General features: G+C 37.5%; 1 protein-coding gene across 1 annotated transcript in view; it reads left to right on the top strand.

The window, feature by feature from the left end:
- Nucleotides 1–16,065, top strand: part of LOC105488240 (plexin domain containing 2) — a 467,180-nt gene that overhangs the window by 336,269 nt on the left and 114,846 nt on the right. The window contains exon 8 of the mRNA XM_011752134.3: nt 12,135–12,234. Within this exon, the coding sequence (XP_011750436.1) occupies nt 12,135–12,234 (100 nt within the window). The remainder of the gene's footprint in view (nt 1–12,134; nt 12,235–16,065) is intronic.

Here is a 16,065-nt window from a genome sequence, read left to right as displayed (position 1 = left end):
GTCATGTTTCTTTGCATGCTAGATGATTTTTTAAATAAAATATTGGACATGGTTTACAAAGTACCAAAGTACTTTGAGGATGTAGATAATGTTTTCTTCCTGCAAGTCAGTTTACTTTATTTTTTTGGCAGTTAGTACAGGACAGATTTCTTTAACACTGTGCAGCTAAGCTCCTTCAAAGTTGAGCATCAGTCCTTATGAGACCAGAATATTTCTGGTAAGCCCTTACTCTTCTAGTCCTTCAGGGATCTCCACTAAAGATCTGGATTTTTACTATGGACCTTTTCCTTAGTGCCCCTGAATGCATGTATTTTTCTTCAGCTCCATGAGACAGCCCAAAGGCTGTGGAAAGGCAAATCATTCTTACCTGTGATCACAAGTGGCTGTGATATGATTGATATAACATGATGTGCTAAGCTGTGGAATCAAAATGACTAGCCAGGAAAGACAGTCAAGGATATAAAAATGAACCACCGAACCGTTCAGTCGTGTATTGAAAAGAAAGTGTGTAGGGTAGTTACTTAAACTCTCTGGGCGAAGTCAATGACACCTTCTCACTCTCTATCACTTGCTTGTAAATTGGCAAATGCTTTGATGAGAAAAGTGGTGTTGGGTTTATGTCTGCGTTTTCCATTCTTTGGGATTTTGGCTTTTCAAGACCTTGCTCTTTGATAACTACCTGAAGTTTTCAACGGAAGCTTTCCATAGTTTATTCACATTTCCTGCTTGATTCAAGTAGTAGAAATGATCTTAATCTTGTATGCCATAACCAGCAGTGAAAGTCACATTCACATTTAACAGTAACCTCCAAAGTTGATAAAATCTGGCGTTTCTTGAGCTCTTCATATATGCCAGCCACTGACCTAAGCATTTAAAATAAATTATGTATAATTCTCACAAAAACCATGAATAGCTACCTTGGACATTTACAGAAAAGGAACCTGAAACACCCAGAGGCATTAAGTAACTTTTCTAAAGATATGGAATAAAGATTTATCCAAAGAAATACGACTCTAAAGCCCAAAGGCCTAGCTACTGTACCAGAATGCCCTCTTACAAACTTCCTTTTCAATAAGTGACTGAATCAATTTATTCATTTTGATATCCTTGACAGTCCTCCTCGGCCAGTCGTTATCATACCATAGCCTAACATATCATATCAGAGCATATCATGGCCAGCAAAGGCTACCATATTTGGGAGCAAAGGGAAAGTTTGCCTATCCGCAGCATTTATATTATTAATCCATAATTTTTTTAAATGAAAGAACCTGTACATAGGCCAAAAAATGGATCCTTTCTTAAATACATGGAATTTGGCAACCAAACTCTCATTTTCCTATTCTGTTAGTAATTAGCTATAACCCTAAATCTCGGCGTCTTCATATTAAGTTGCCATTAAATAGTGACGACTTTTTGCTTGATTACAATAGATATGGTTCTAATATTTCTGGTCTATTGATAATGTAACAAGGAAACTAACAATTCTCAAAAAAGTATTGTATTCCAGTGGCCAGGCGTGGTGGCTCGCGCCTGTGATCCGAGCACTTTGGGAGGCCGGATGGATCACTTGAGGTCAGGAGTTGGAGACAGGCCTGGCCAACATGGTGAAACCCGATCTCTACTAAAAATACAAAAATTAGCTGGGCGTGGCAGTGCATGCCTGTAATCCTAGCTACTGAGGAGGCTGAGGCAGGAGAATTGCTTGAACTCTGGAAGCAGAAGTTTCAGTGAGCAGAGAGCACGCCACTGCACTCCAGCCTGAGCGACAGAAGGAGACTCTGTTTCAAAAAAGAAAGAAAAAAATGTATTTCAAAAATGCTGGAGATTTGCAATAAGGGTCTTTACAGTCCTTGATGCTGTCTATCCTAGAATACTCTTACTTTGTAGAAGTTGCAGTTTCTCTGACTTTTTTTTATCTCTATTCTCATTATATACTCGGCATTTATAATCACTCTGGACACAAACTATGGATGGATGTCACTCTTTTTGTGTCAATTGCAAACTCGGGTCCTTTTTTTTTCATTAGCTTATGTAAGGGATAAAGATAGTCACTAGGTTAGGAAACTGGTAATTTAAATAAAAATGTCATATAATCCTACTAGATGGCAATAGGAGAAAAGTCACAGAAGAGGCAGGCTCAGCCTGGGAGTCAGCCTGTTCTATCCATTTTCTTGGTTGAATACTTTACCATCTCCTTCAGCAGCAAATTTTAGAGGAGGTCAATATAGAGGAACTTTACTGTTTATGAAGTAAAATCACTTTTTAATCTACTCTACCATTTAAGTGTTTAAACCTAATGTTCCTTGGTGTCACATTTGCTTCTTCTATGGAAGAATGCATAGTTAATAAATCACCATTGCCAATTAGTTGTAGGTTTCAATGGGGCTCTTAATGCATTTTTTAAAAAATTCTTTGAAGATTATTTCTCTTATTTAAACTGTAATGACCCTTCACTCATGGTTAGCAGCCAGAAAGCCTTAAAAGATGAACATTGGCTGAACTTGTGGAATTTATAGAAAAAAGGTAATTCAAGAAAGTTAGAGAAGGCCAAAAAGAACGCAACAGTGAGACCACCACCATTTAGATATAAGGTAATTTCCTTCTGTAACTATTGCTACGTCTGTGAGAATACTTGTGTGAATACAGTATATACATCCAAGACATTTGATAAATGTGTGAGCAGAAAGGAATAATATATACGTACATATATATCTAATACAAGGACAAGAAAACCAGGTAGAATAAAATGCTGATTTAAAACTCTCAAGAAATAATTCTAAGGAAAATGTAGAGACAGATGTTTTGTATCATAGGACTTCCTTGTGTTTTAAACAACTAAAGTATTAAAATTTTATCTACACAGTTTTATTTGAGATCTAATTCATTTGCATTCGTAGAGATATTTTACTTTTTAGCTATCTCACATGTAGAAGTGCCTGACATTTTAATTTTTGTTTACTTTTCCTAGTGTAAGAAAATGGTAAGTTGGATTATTCTCCCTTGATAATGTTCCAATGACAAATCCTGTGTGTAAAAATAAATAAAGTAGCCAAGTAGAAAGATCAATGTCCCAGAGGAAATTATTTTATTTTATTTTATTTTATTTTACTTATTATTATTATTTTTTAAGACAGAGTCTCATTCTGTTGCCCCGGCTGGAGTGCAGTGGCGCGATCTCAGCTCACTGCAACCTCTGCCTGCCGAGTTCAAATGACTCCCATGCCCTAGTCTCCCAAGGAGCTGGGATTACAGGTGCCTGCCACCATGCCTAGCTAATTTTTTGTGTCCCTCCCAAACCGAGGGTGTAGACTTTCTTTAATCTCCTTTCTTTTCTCTTGATGTCTAATTCCAAAACCATGTTTAGGTAAGTTTCCTTATCTAGCTATTGTCCCAGGTAAAATCCACACCAGAGTCTTGACTACATTGAGTGCAATGGCACAAGCTTCTTCAAGTGGGCACCCTGCGTCACTGTCTTTTGTATGAAGCTCAGACTCTTCGTGTGCCAATTCCATGTGAGCAGTCTTAACTCAGAGGGCACACTTTTTACTCTGTGTATGTTTTTATGTTTTATGTGTACACATATGTTTGTAAAACAGATATGTTGCCAACATCTAAACATTAAAATATTTCAAGTAAAAATGTAGATTTGCATTTTTTCCTTGAGGACTCAGAAAGCCCTGGAAGCCCTTTGCTTGCAAATATTGCCTGGAAAATTCACTCAACGCGTGCACCCTCCAATTTCTCCCTCATGAATTTCTTCTTTCTTACCCGAGGCACACAGTAGCTTATGTAGAAAGGAAGTTTGAAACCTCTGTTTTAAAGTGGAGGTGGATTTTACTTATCACCTTCATGCTGTTAGTTGACTGCTTCCAGATTTTCTACAGATTATGATTGTGGAGATGGGGGCAGGAGGCATGTTAGGAATTGATTGTTTGATGATAGCTCACCTTGACTTTCATGCTGTTAGATGCATTGCTCAATACCTGGCAGACGAGAGTTCAGGAGCTGTACACTACAAAAGGGTTGAAATAATTGTGCAAATTGTTACTGATACTCCGGAAAGCAAATGAATTTTTACATTGTCAAATTTAACTGAAAGCCCTTCTATTCAAGTGTAGTTTACGGATAACTCAGCATTAATATTTTGGACTTTCTATGTTTGTGTTTGTTTTTTAGAGACAGAGTTTTGCTCTGTCATCCAGGCTGGAGTGCAATGGCATTATCACAGCTCACTGCAGCCTCCAACTCCTAGGCTCAACTGATTCTCCTGCCTCAGCCTCCCAGGTAGCTGGGGCTACAAGTTGTTATTTTGATAATAATAAAAGAGATCACGACTCTTAAAAATTAGATTCACTGCTGATAATACTGAAGCCAGATCAGATACTTAAGTAAAATGAAGGAGAAAGTTAAGGGTTACAGGCAGATAAGAATGGGTAAAACAGAAAGCTTTGAGTTTATTGTGGGATTTTGTTGTTGCTGTTGTTTTTAATATTAAGCTACTAAACACCATATTGCAGATTAGCAAGGAAACAAAAAATGAGTTTGGAGTAATTCTTTTCCAGTTAAGGTTTGATAGGATATGATTCACATCTTGGAACACATACTATACAATCAAACCCTTGCTGAGATACTGTGCTTCCTAGTGGATAGATAGCTGGGCCTGTAATGGAAACAAATGAATATTTTGGTGATGTTTTCAGGGCAGAACAAAGAGGAAAATAAAATTCCATTAACCATGACTTAAGCGGCATGCTGTTATCTCCCTAGTTTAGAGACAGATGTAAGAACCTCAGGTTTAAGGGATTGTGTGGGGTTCCTGTGTGCTGGAGAAAGAGACCACAGAGTGGAGAAGAGAGGAGCTTCTGTCTTTGACTCTCCTTCCAAAGGCCAGTGTGCTCTGCTCTACTTTTGCTTACCCCTGACATCTTTTCCTGCCTTGATTTTGTGTAGCAATTGCAACCACTTTCTGCTTCTATGCTTACTTTGCTTTGCTTTAATATCTCAGTTATAGAAAAATGTATACCAAGTAATAAACCTATCTCTAGCTTGTTATATAGAGCAAAAATTATACTGCTGTTTAAAAGAAGTATTCATGAATGCTTTTAGGGGTCAAAATGGAAGCATATTTTAGCCAGTGTGAAAGCTCCTTTTATTTCTATCCTGTGGAGAGAATGTAATTGTAAAATCAATTTGCCAGAAGTGTGCAATTCAATACAGATCATACAGAGGCCCAGTTAAAATTCAGCTTTGCTTTAATCTTAAGAAGGCAACTGTTACAGACACTTGAAAACAATAAAGCTACACTGTTTTAAAAATAAAAAAAAACTTCTGTAGTTTAGAGTTTTTATTATTTCAGTTTGGCTTCCTGACATCCCCAGGATCTCATGATGACTCACGAGACATTTTGAGGATGAATATAAACTTGTAGAAAGGATAAGAAAATAGCTTCCCGTAATCAAAGTTTTGAAAGTTTTGGTGTTTGACGTGTTTTTGGTCCATATGTTCATTGACTTTGGTACTTCATACCCTTCTAAATACAGAGTCTTCTATAAAATAGTTGATCGTAACAACAACATGTTCATTCTTGTGCTAATTTGCCCAATACTGGCTATACTTCTAAATAGCTTGTTTATACATACACATACATACACACATAATCTCTTTGTTATTAGTTAAAAAGAAGTTCATTTTACTACCTGGGTAACATAATGAGACCCTGTCTCTGCAAAACATAAAAAAAAAAAAAAAAAAAAATAGCCAGCTACTCGGGAGGCTAAGGCAGGAGGATCACTTGAGCCCTGGAGGTTGAGGCTGCAGTGAGCTGTGATTGCACCACTGCACTCCAGCCTGCGCAACAGAATGAGACTCTGTCTCAAAAAAAATAAAATAGAATAAATAAATAAATAAAATAAAAATTTTTAAATAGTTTATTTTAAAGGTACCTTTTAATAATACAGTGTCTAATTTTATGCTGACAGAGGACCCTGCAGAGTGGTCTCACTTGCTCACAGAGAGCTCACACGGCCTCCTTACTTGACTGCCTGTAATATTTTGAAGTTAAAGAGATTACAGTGCAAGAAGGCAGGGTAAGAAAGAGAGGAAAATATCAGGTGTGGAGAGGCAGACATGTTCCATAGGAAATTTTAGAGAAAGTCTGGAATTGTTCATCTTTTCTTCATTCATCTTTGATGACATTGGGCATGTAATTCACTTGGCAAAATCAGCTTTTCGAAAATCTGGCATGTAATGGTTTCATAAAAGCCTCGGGTGGCTTCTAGGAAAATATAAGGAGTTGAAAGTTTCTTGTAAATTTTCATTTTAATATTTAATCAGGACAAAGAGCACAGTTTTAGAAATCCTGGGCTCTTACTCACAAGCTCTATGAAATTTTGATGGAGAGCATGTGAAGCCAGTGGTTTTGCCATAAAGTGATCATCCGTCTCCAGTGCTTCCTCTCCTGGTCTCTGAATGGTTCAGGACTGCTCTTGAGAGCTGCATATGTTCCCTGCATATCCAAAGGACGCTTCTGATAGACCGTGACGTGAGTCAGTCCCCTGAAGTTGTACAACCTAACATTCCTGATGAAAACACCGTTTCATTGCTCTTGCTACTGAAACCAAAAGGCTTCCTGGTATCCTTTACTCTCCTTTTGTCCCTCACTGTCCTTATTAAATCTATGGGGAGTGTCGATAGCAGTGCCTACATAATTCTTCCAGAATCTGGCCTCTGTTCACTTCCACTACTGTTACCACTTTGGGGTGGTTCACGGCACGTTACCTGGAAAACTGTGATACCCTAACTAGTTTCTCTGGCTCCCGTGGTCCCTCTGCAGTCTTGATTTACCAGCAGCCAGTGTGATATTTTCCCAAAATAAAGGAATGTCCTTTCCTCTGCTCAAAACCTCCCAAATCTTTCTGTATCTTTTGGACTAAAATCCAGTGTCATTGTCATGCCTTGCAAGAAATACACGCTCCCTATGATCTGCCCCTGCTACCTCCCATCGCCTTTGACACTCTTGTTTGGTACTTCTGCTCCAGCTGTAGAGATAACCCTTTAACTCCTAAAATATACCAAAAGCAATTCAGTCAAGCCCTTTACATGTGCCAGTGCATCTACCCACAGTTGCTTCCCAAATATCCACATGACAGATTCTCTTACTTCGAGTTTCTGCTGAAAAATCGCCTTCTCAGAGAGAGCTTCTGTGACTCTCTTTTCTCCTAGAGACCCCCATTCCTCTCTATCTTTTTACTCTGTTTTAGTTTTCTCCTTGGTACTAACCACCTTCTAGTATGCTATAGGTTTTACGTTGGCTTGTTTTAATGCCTGTCCCTGTTGTCTAGAATGTAGGCTCTGTGAGAGAAGGGTCTTTGTATTCCTGTCTGCTGTAATTCCAGTGCCTACAAAAATATAGAAAATATATTCAATTAATATCTGATGAATGAGTGAATGGATTCTTTTTTTTTTTTTTTTTTTTTTTTTTTTGAGACGGAGTCTAGCTCTGTTGCCCAGGCTGGAGTGCAGTGGCCAGATCTCAGCTCACTGCAAGCTCCGCCTCCCGGGTTTACGCCATTCTCCTGGCTCAGCCTCCCGAGTAGCTGGGACTACAGGCGCCTGCCACCTCACCCGGCTAGTTTTTTGTATTTTTTAGTAGAGACGGGGTTTCACCATGTTAACCAGGATGGTCTCGATCTCCTGACCTTGTGATCCGCCCGTCTCAGCCTCCCAAAGTGCTGGGATTACAGGCTTGAGCCACCGCGCCCGGCCAAGGATTCTATCTTGTCAAACAGCATGGACAATGTGTATGCCTTTGGGGGAAAATAATTTATATGTAGTAGACGTCATTCTTAGGAATCTATTTTCTACTCGATAATCCTCAATTATATGAAGACTCAGAGTTATATGGTAGTAGTGGTTTGACAGATGCAGTAATCAGAAATCATTAACCCATGAGTATGTACATTTAAAAAACCGGCAACAAGTTAAAGCATAACTCTTGACCGCAAATGATGATTTCTACCTAACTTCTGCTCTCTTTACATATAGGTAGAGTATTTCACCCTTATCATTTGAGTTTGTACCGTTGTTAACAATTTACATGTTGAAGCTTGGAAAAGTCAAAATCATTTGAAAAAAATTTAAGTTGATAACTGGAAGAATCAAAGATGGTTTATAGTGATCTTCCTAGAGGGTTGGTCATGTCAGATAATTTTCGGTGATAGAAAACTGTACACCATGAAGCTGTCCATTTTGGTTTTGGCTAAATTTTCCTCATGTTAAATGAATCTACATCTAGGTAATTTATATATATTGGGCTTAGTATTTGAAATGCACAGACAAAAGAATGAACTAAAGAGATATAGAAGAATGAAAAAAAAATGCTGCAGAAAATGAAACCTTTCTACTGGAACATCCCAATCTTTCAAGTTTAATTGTACCTAGAATTAGGTATTCATCTGAAATCTGGGCATGGTGATGTGTACCTGTAGTACTAGGGAGGCTGATGCAGGAGGATTGCTTAAGCCCAGGTGTTTGAGGCCGCAGTGAGCTATGATCATGCCACTGCACTCCAGCCTGGGCAACACAGTGAGACCCAATGTCTTAAAAATACACATTTATCTGATTCCCAGAAAATTAGGATCAGCAATACTACCTCATTTTATGGAGAAACACCCATATTCTATTCTATTGGCTATTTGATATTTAACAGAGAATGTACTGATTGATACTGCTGTGTAATAAACCACTCCAAAATATAGTGGCTTAAAACAACTCCATTTCTTATTTCTCACAAGATGCCTATGGATCAACTTGTTGGTTCTACTGTTATGGGCTGGACCCTGTTGATCTCAGCTGAGCTTCTGAATGTGTAAGCGGTTATCTGGTGGACTGGCTGGGAGCTGGCTAGGCAACAATAACTTCTGGTGCAAAAAAAAAAAAAAATCCTTCATGTGTCTTGTATATATCTGCAGAAGACCAGCAGCATATATTTTCTTGGCTGTAGCAAGGGTTCAAGAAAGGAAGCAGTAAGCAGTTTTTTAAAGTTTTGTTTGTTTGTTTTTTGTTTTTTGCTTCAAGTTTGCTGCTGTCCTCTTTTGCCATATTATTGAGCCTGGAGTCTGAGTGGGAGAGGACCACAGAGGTACTGGGCAGAAGGAAACGTTTGATTGAGGCCATTACTACAATTGACCCACCACCAATAAAAAGCATGGTGGAGAGGGCTTGACACAGACACAAAACATAAAGGAAGTGGGTGAAAGGAAGGAAAGAGATGGAGAAAAAAATAAAAATGAAAGATGGCTGGGCAAGGGAAGAAGAGATGGGGAAGAGAGATAGAAAAGTTGGAATGCGGCCGGGTGCAGTGGCTCACACCTGTAATCCCAGCAATTTGGGAGGCCAAAGTGGGCGGATCACCTGAGGTCAGGAGTTCAAGACCATCCTGACCAATATGGAGAAACTACATCTCTATTAAAAATACAAAGTTAGCTGGGCATGGTGTCACATGCCTGTAATCTCAGCTACTCAGGAGGCTGAAGCAGGAGAACCGCTTGAACCCAGGAAGTGGTAAGCCGAGATTGCACCATGTCACTCCAGCCTGGGCAACAAGAGTGAAAGAAGAAAGAAAGAAAGAGAGAGAGAGAGAGAGAGAAAGCAAGGAGGGAGGGAGGGAGGGAGGGAGGGAGGGAGGGAAGGAAGGAAGGAAGGAAGGAAGGAAGGAAGGAAGGAAGGAAGGAAGGAAGGAAGGAAGGAAGGAAGGAAAGGAAGGGAGGAAGGAAGGAAGGAAGAAAGGAGGGAAGGAGGGAAGGAGGGAAAGAAGAAAGGAAGGGAAGGTGGAATGCATAATATGAAGAGAGGAGAATGCTTCTGGGAGGGCTGCAGGAACCAAGACATGTGACTTAAAAAACAAGCTCTGAAATAAACATGTACTATGCATAATGATATAATAGGATTTTCCAACTGATAGCAGTATAAACTCAAGTACTGCTGTGGGTATGGGAAAAGAAGACATACAATAAATTACCACAGAATTATCTGGTAAAGCCTTTTGCAACTTGCGGAGGAAAACTGAACTCATAAATGTTGGAGAAGGGGGTCAAATGACAAATGACAGGAACAGTGGCATTTATATGATGGTAATAATAGATGCTTGCTTCTGTTAATAGATGCTGCTTAAAAATGAGATGATCATGTCTTATTAGGATACAAAAATATATAAATGAATTGGAATTTTTCCCTATGCTTTTCCATCTTCTTGTATGCTTTAACTGTAAGTCTGTCTTAAATACAAATTACTTTCATATTAGAGTCCTCAACACGGGGTGTAAGACTGGGAAACAGTATAATGCTCAATAAGAAAGGGGATTTCACATATTGATACTGAATTTAGATTAGTAAATCAGTAAATAAAGTATATCAGCCGGACGCAGTAGCCCACAGCTGCAATCCAGCACTTTGGGAGGCAGAGATGGGTGGATCACTTGAGGCCAGGAGTTCCAGACCAGCCTGACCAACATGGTGAAACCCCATCTCCACTAAAAATACAAAAAAAAAAAAAAAAATCTAGCTGGGTGTGGTGACGCACGCCTGTAATCCCAGCTATTTGGGAGACTGAGGCATGAGAATAGCTTGAACCTGGGAGGCAGAGGTTACACTCCAGCCTGGGAGATGGAGTGAGACTGTCTCAAAAATAAAAAATAAAAAATAAAGTACATCAGACTGGGATATAAATCTTGATTTTGTTTTGCTTGTTTTGTGTGTTTCTGTTATCCAAATACAAAAGACTAATTTATATTAGTAAAGAATTGAGCATAGTGACGCAAATTGGTTAAGAATTGAGCATACTGACACAAAATTGGCAAACAATTTAACGTTGTTTAAGAGAGACCTGAAATAGTACATTAAGGGAAAATGTCATCTTCTATTTACTTGTTTCAAGGTAATTCCACAAATTCCAAGAGCAATGAACTTTTTTCTTAATTTGTCCATTTCAACAAAATAGCCCTTTTCACAGTTTCATGGTGTCTTGGTCAAAAATAAGTCACAGAGTTTCTATTATATATTATATTATATTATATTATATTATATTATATATTCTCTCCAACTTACTATATATTCTCTCCAACTTATCCCCTTCTTATTGTTATGCTGTTTATTGTGGCTTATACAGCAATATCGGATCTAACATATTATTTAATGAATTACCCACAGATGGCCCAAAATCTGCTTATTCTGCCTAAAGACGTTTTTGCTGCCTTTACTCTTTTCTTTTACTGTCCCGTTTCTTTGTTTATTGAAGATGGTTTCATTCCCATTTTTGTTTCTATAAAACTGATAATAAAGAGAGTAATCATATCTCCAATGAATCTTTTCTGAATCTGGAAAAATGGACCCCAAGAGTTCATGTCATTTATAACTCTCATATCATTTTTCATATATTCTCAATGTATTGTATTTTTTTAACTGTAAATATTAGAAATGTCTATCGTATTCAGGTCTTGGTTTCATTGAGATTCAAATACAAGAACTGTCACACTGAGATGACCATAAGAGCTTAGAAGTCTTTCACAGTAGTTTCAAACAAAACGGTGAAATGATTGCCAAATTTAATTAGATATTAATCAATGACGATATTGTCGAATGTATATTTAACAGTGCATTTATTTGTTTTTCTCTAGGTTTTATATCTATAAGACTGCTTATAAACAAAGATTTTCTAAAATTCTATAAAAACAAGTATACAATGAAGTTTTCGTTGGAAAACAAAGAGTAAGAGGAGAATCTCTGTTTCCAAAATTATAGCCAGCACTAAATGCATTCATGATGTGCCTATATGTGTGATAAGTTTGCAGCATCTAGCATCAATTATATTCTCTGATAATCTATTACTTTCAACATCAAGTAGCCATCTTTAGAACCAGGAACTATCTGTCTCTTCTATTCATTCAATAGCACTAAACCGATGTAATTTTTTGGTTTTGTATGTCCCTCTTTTCTAATACTTTGGGCTCCCTCTCTAGTCTTTTACCTCCTTCCCGTGGTTTTGTCCATGAAACAAGAGGATCCTACTACCTTTCTTCCCTATAAGAAATTCAGATCTAACATGTAGCAACCTGCTTTTTTTTTTTTTTTTTTTCCAGATTCCTGTCTTGGTCACACAGATAAGTTCAACCAATCATCCAGTGAAAGTTGGACTGTCCGATGCATTTGTCGTTGTCCACAGGATCCAACAAATTCCCAGTACGTAGAAGAAGGGCAGTCACAATGAGTGAGCCTCCGTGGGGGGAAATTTAAAGGAGATTGATCTCAGGCAGATGTACTTGAAGAAAAAAATGGCTAATTAACTAGCCAATTGATGCTTGTTAATTCTGTGGTTTGGTTTATAACTCCTATTGGGTTATCTCTGTCACCCTTGAACTGACTCAGGTAAAAAAAAAAATTAAATAGCCAAGCCAAGAATGTGTAATTTTGGATTCTTTTTCTTGTTTCTTTTTCCTGTCTTCTGATTTGGGGTCTTACTCTGTCACCCAGGCTGGAGTGCGGTGGTGCAGTCACAACTCACTGCAGCCTTGACCTCACAAGTTCAAATGATCCTCCTGCCTCAGCATCTTGAGTAGCTGGGGCCACAGACATGTGCCACCATCCTCGGCTGTTTATTATTGTTGTTATTATTATTATTTGAAGAAATGAGATCTTGCTATGTTGCCCAGGTTGGTCTTGAACTCCCGAGCTCAAGTGGTCCTACTGCCTCAGCCTCCCAACGTGCTGAGATTACATATGTGAGCCACTGTGCCCAGCCAGATTATTTGTGATAGTTGGCTTGGCTAAGCAGATATAGCTCTTTTATTAATAAGAATGACATAAACAGTGACAGATTATTGGATTGATAGACATATGACTTTTATGTATGTTTATCTTAAGTTTCTGAGCAAAACCACAGCTTTGTGCTATCTTATATTTAATGTATTTGTGTAAAACTGTTTGGGAGTCTAAAGGAAGATGCAAGAAAAAGTACAAATTAAATTTTTTTAAAAGTACAAAGTAAATAAAAATCTGGATGGAGCTATACTTACCATCAGAGAAAATATATATTTTCTTTAAATTATTGTTGCCTATCTAGTCTAGTTTACATTTTATGGAATAAAAAGGCATGTGTTACTTTGGATAACTGTTTGTTATAGCAGAAACTAAAATGCTAACTGAATTAGCCATTCTGACCCTATAAATAGGCATCTGTTGAAAGCTTCTGGGTTTGAATCTCCTTCACTCCAAGAACAGTCTTGAGAGATGCTTTGGTGTGGTAGTAAGCGAAGTTGGGGTGGGAGTGTTTGTGTCCTACGTGTTCTTATTTAAGGAAAGGGGAGATAATAAAATATATCTCAAGATGAGATCATTTTTTCTCTTTTGTTCAAAGTTCTTTTTCTTCTTTTATTTGATTACAGTGGTAGATAATTTATCACATGCTCATGTTCTTTGGTTGTGACTTGAGGTGATTGTAGTTAATGATGCCAGCTCTCAAATATAGACAGCAACTGGAGTGGCAGCTATACTTTTTAAAGCAGCAGATCAGCAGAAACATTATAGGGGTTATCTTACCACTGTGAGATATCTTAGAACTGAATGCTTATCTTACAACTAAATGGCATTGATACATGGTGGTTCTGCTTGGTGAAGAACATGGAGTTTCTCCTTGTTAGCTGAGAATTTGTGGGAGGCAATATTCAAGGGAATTGTTAAATCAAAGCAGGTTTTCCAGAAACTAAATTGTTCTGTGAACAAAGCAAGGATACATGAGTGTGTGTAGGCAACATAAAGGCATCCTGACAGAACTCTTAAATAAGAGGCCGAGCCCTGGGACAGCTAAAGTTGGTTTCTGTCTGAGGACGGCCATTCTCACATTCTTTCTTTCGGAGTTGTTAAATCAAGCATGGTTTGAGTCAATTATTGCACAAGTAAAAAGAAACACTAGTTTTAGTTTATTTGTTGGTTCTTTTTTTTTTTTTTTTTTTTTTTATTGCCGAAAAGAAATTATTTGCAGCTTACTCAGCAGGGCTTTTAGTCCATATTGTTGTTCTGATATATTATTGCTTAAAAAAAAACACCAACCAAAATACCAAAAATTTTTCTTACAAATGTATTTTAATATGCAAGTATTATGTTGGTATATTCCCAATGTTAAAATTGTACTTAGATATCAGGGCCCTAAAGTGTAATTTTGCATCCCTTGTTAGGCTGTCAAAGGATAACTATTATGTATTGGCGGAAAATATTTTCAAATACAAATCTCATTTAATAAATTGGCAAAATTTGTATGAATTTTCAGACCAGATTATGTCTAAAGTTTGGGACTCGGCAGTTATCCAAAAGAACTTAATTCAAACTTAGAGTTCAGAGAAAAATGTCCCTCAGACAGTTTGCATACTGAAAAGCAGTCACATTTTCTGTTAACCTTACTGTTCCATGCTGAGAAAATTAGCCAAGAAGGAATGAAAGATTTGGGTCTCTAGTTCTGCCATTGTTGCTGTTAGATGGGACCATATTTATGCAAGAAAATTGGAATCAATATGTTCTACTTAAAAATCATTTGGGAACAAAAAACTTTATCTCCTTGAAAGTCTCTCCCACATTTGTAAACTATAACTGTGTCTGTTACATGAGCTTCTGTATAACGAGAGATATATAGTTGCATTGTATTCTCAGCTAACAAAAAGGGCATCTTTATGCCAGAGATGAGGATAACTCAAGATTAGCACAACGCAGGTTATACAAGTACAGTTCTTTTGTGAGAAATAAGTTGATTCCTACAGACCTATGTTACATATTCAGCAATCAGAGTTTAGACCGATATAAGTCCTTTTCAAAATTCAGTTCCCTTATTTAGCAACACTCACTATTAGGAATTGTCTTTGTAGGGAATTTAAATACTTTGCCTCTGTTAACATTGTTCCCCCCACCAAGTAGATTTAGGGAACAACTGATTATTACCCGAGTAGTGAGTAGTTTCATTTCTTCTGCATTGCAAGGTGTGTTACATAGAACCCTGTTCTCATAAGATCAATTTTCTATTCTGTTAATCATTTTGGTTACACAGGTTATATTACCTAAACCTCTGGCTTCATGTAGCCATGGGAACATGGGAATGTGAGCTAAAGCCTGGAAAAGAGTATTTCCCAGTAGATCATCATTACTATACCATTCTTATCAGATTTGGTGAAGGTTTGGTAAAGCATTCAAAATGCTGTAAAGCAATTTTAATTTATTTATTATTAAAATTTCTCCCCATTCATTCTTTCTCACAACAACAAAACACTTGCTTTTCAGTTTTTAAAGACCCCCAAATAGTAAATAATTTCAATGTAAATTTCAAGTGTAATTAATTAAAGCAGCTTTATTTTCTTTCATAAAAGACCAGGTGATCTGATAGTTTCAATATCAAAGGGAATTCAGGCATTGTTAGTAAATTGATAAATCCCTCTGAGTTTACAAGAGAAATACCTTTGCCCCCTCAAAATGAGAGGGAAAGGTCTGTGGTAAAACTAAGGCTTATATTTAAAAAGGTGGAAATTAAAAGTAAAGAAAGTATAAGAAATATTGTCATTTGATTATTGGTCATGAAACATTAAACTTCTATTTAATTTCTGTAACGTTCTTTCTATATAAAATGAGCATCTCAGTACCTAAAATGCCTTGTATACACAGCATGCATTACCTAGCAGAGAGTATATAGTATACTTGTACTTAAAGTTACTGTTTTTTCCATCATCATTATCACCTTTAAAAACAGCGATACTAACTTAGATGTCACTGCCAAGTCCGGGTGCCCATCAGAGTGGAACCACGGGAGATTCCCACTGAGAAACACAGTGACAGTGTCTCTCTGGAACTTCAGTGCTTTCTGACTGTGTGGTTGTGTGTTGCTTTCTGTCTCTTCATAAGACTTGAGTCTGCCTGTCTGTCCATCTGTATGTCTCTAAATCACTGTTTTTCATAAAATGTATTTGTAAAACTTTAGAAACAGAAAGAACCATAGAGATCAGCTAATTCAATATCCACAGGTACAGCTATGAAAAA

Source organism: Macaca nemestrina, chromosome 9 (assembly GCF_043159975.1).
Source record: "Macaca nemestrina isolate mMacNem1 chromosome 9, mMacNem.hap1, whole genome shotgun sequence".
NCBI classification, from domain to species: domain Eukaryota; kingdom Metazoa; phylum Chordata; class Mammalia; order Primates; family Cercopithecidae; genus Macaca; species Macaca nemestrina.
The sequence above is the reverse complement of the archived record's forward strand: the minus strand, read 5'-3'. Positions and strand labels throughout refer to the sequence as shown.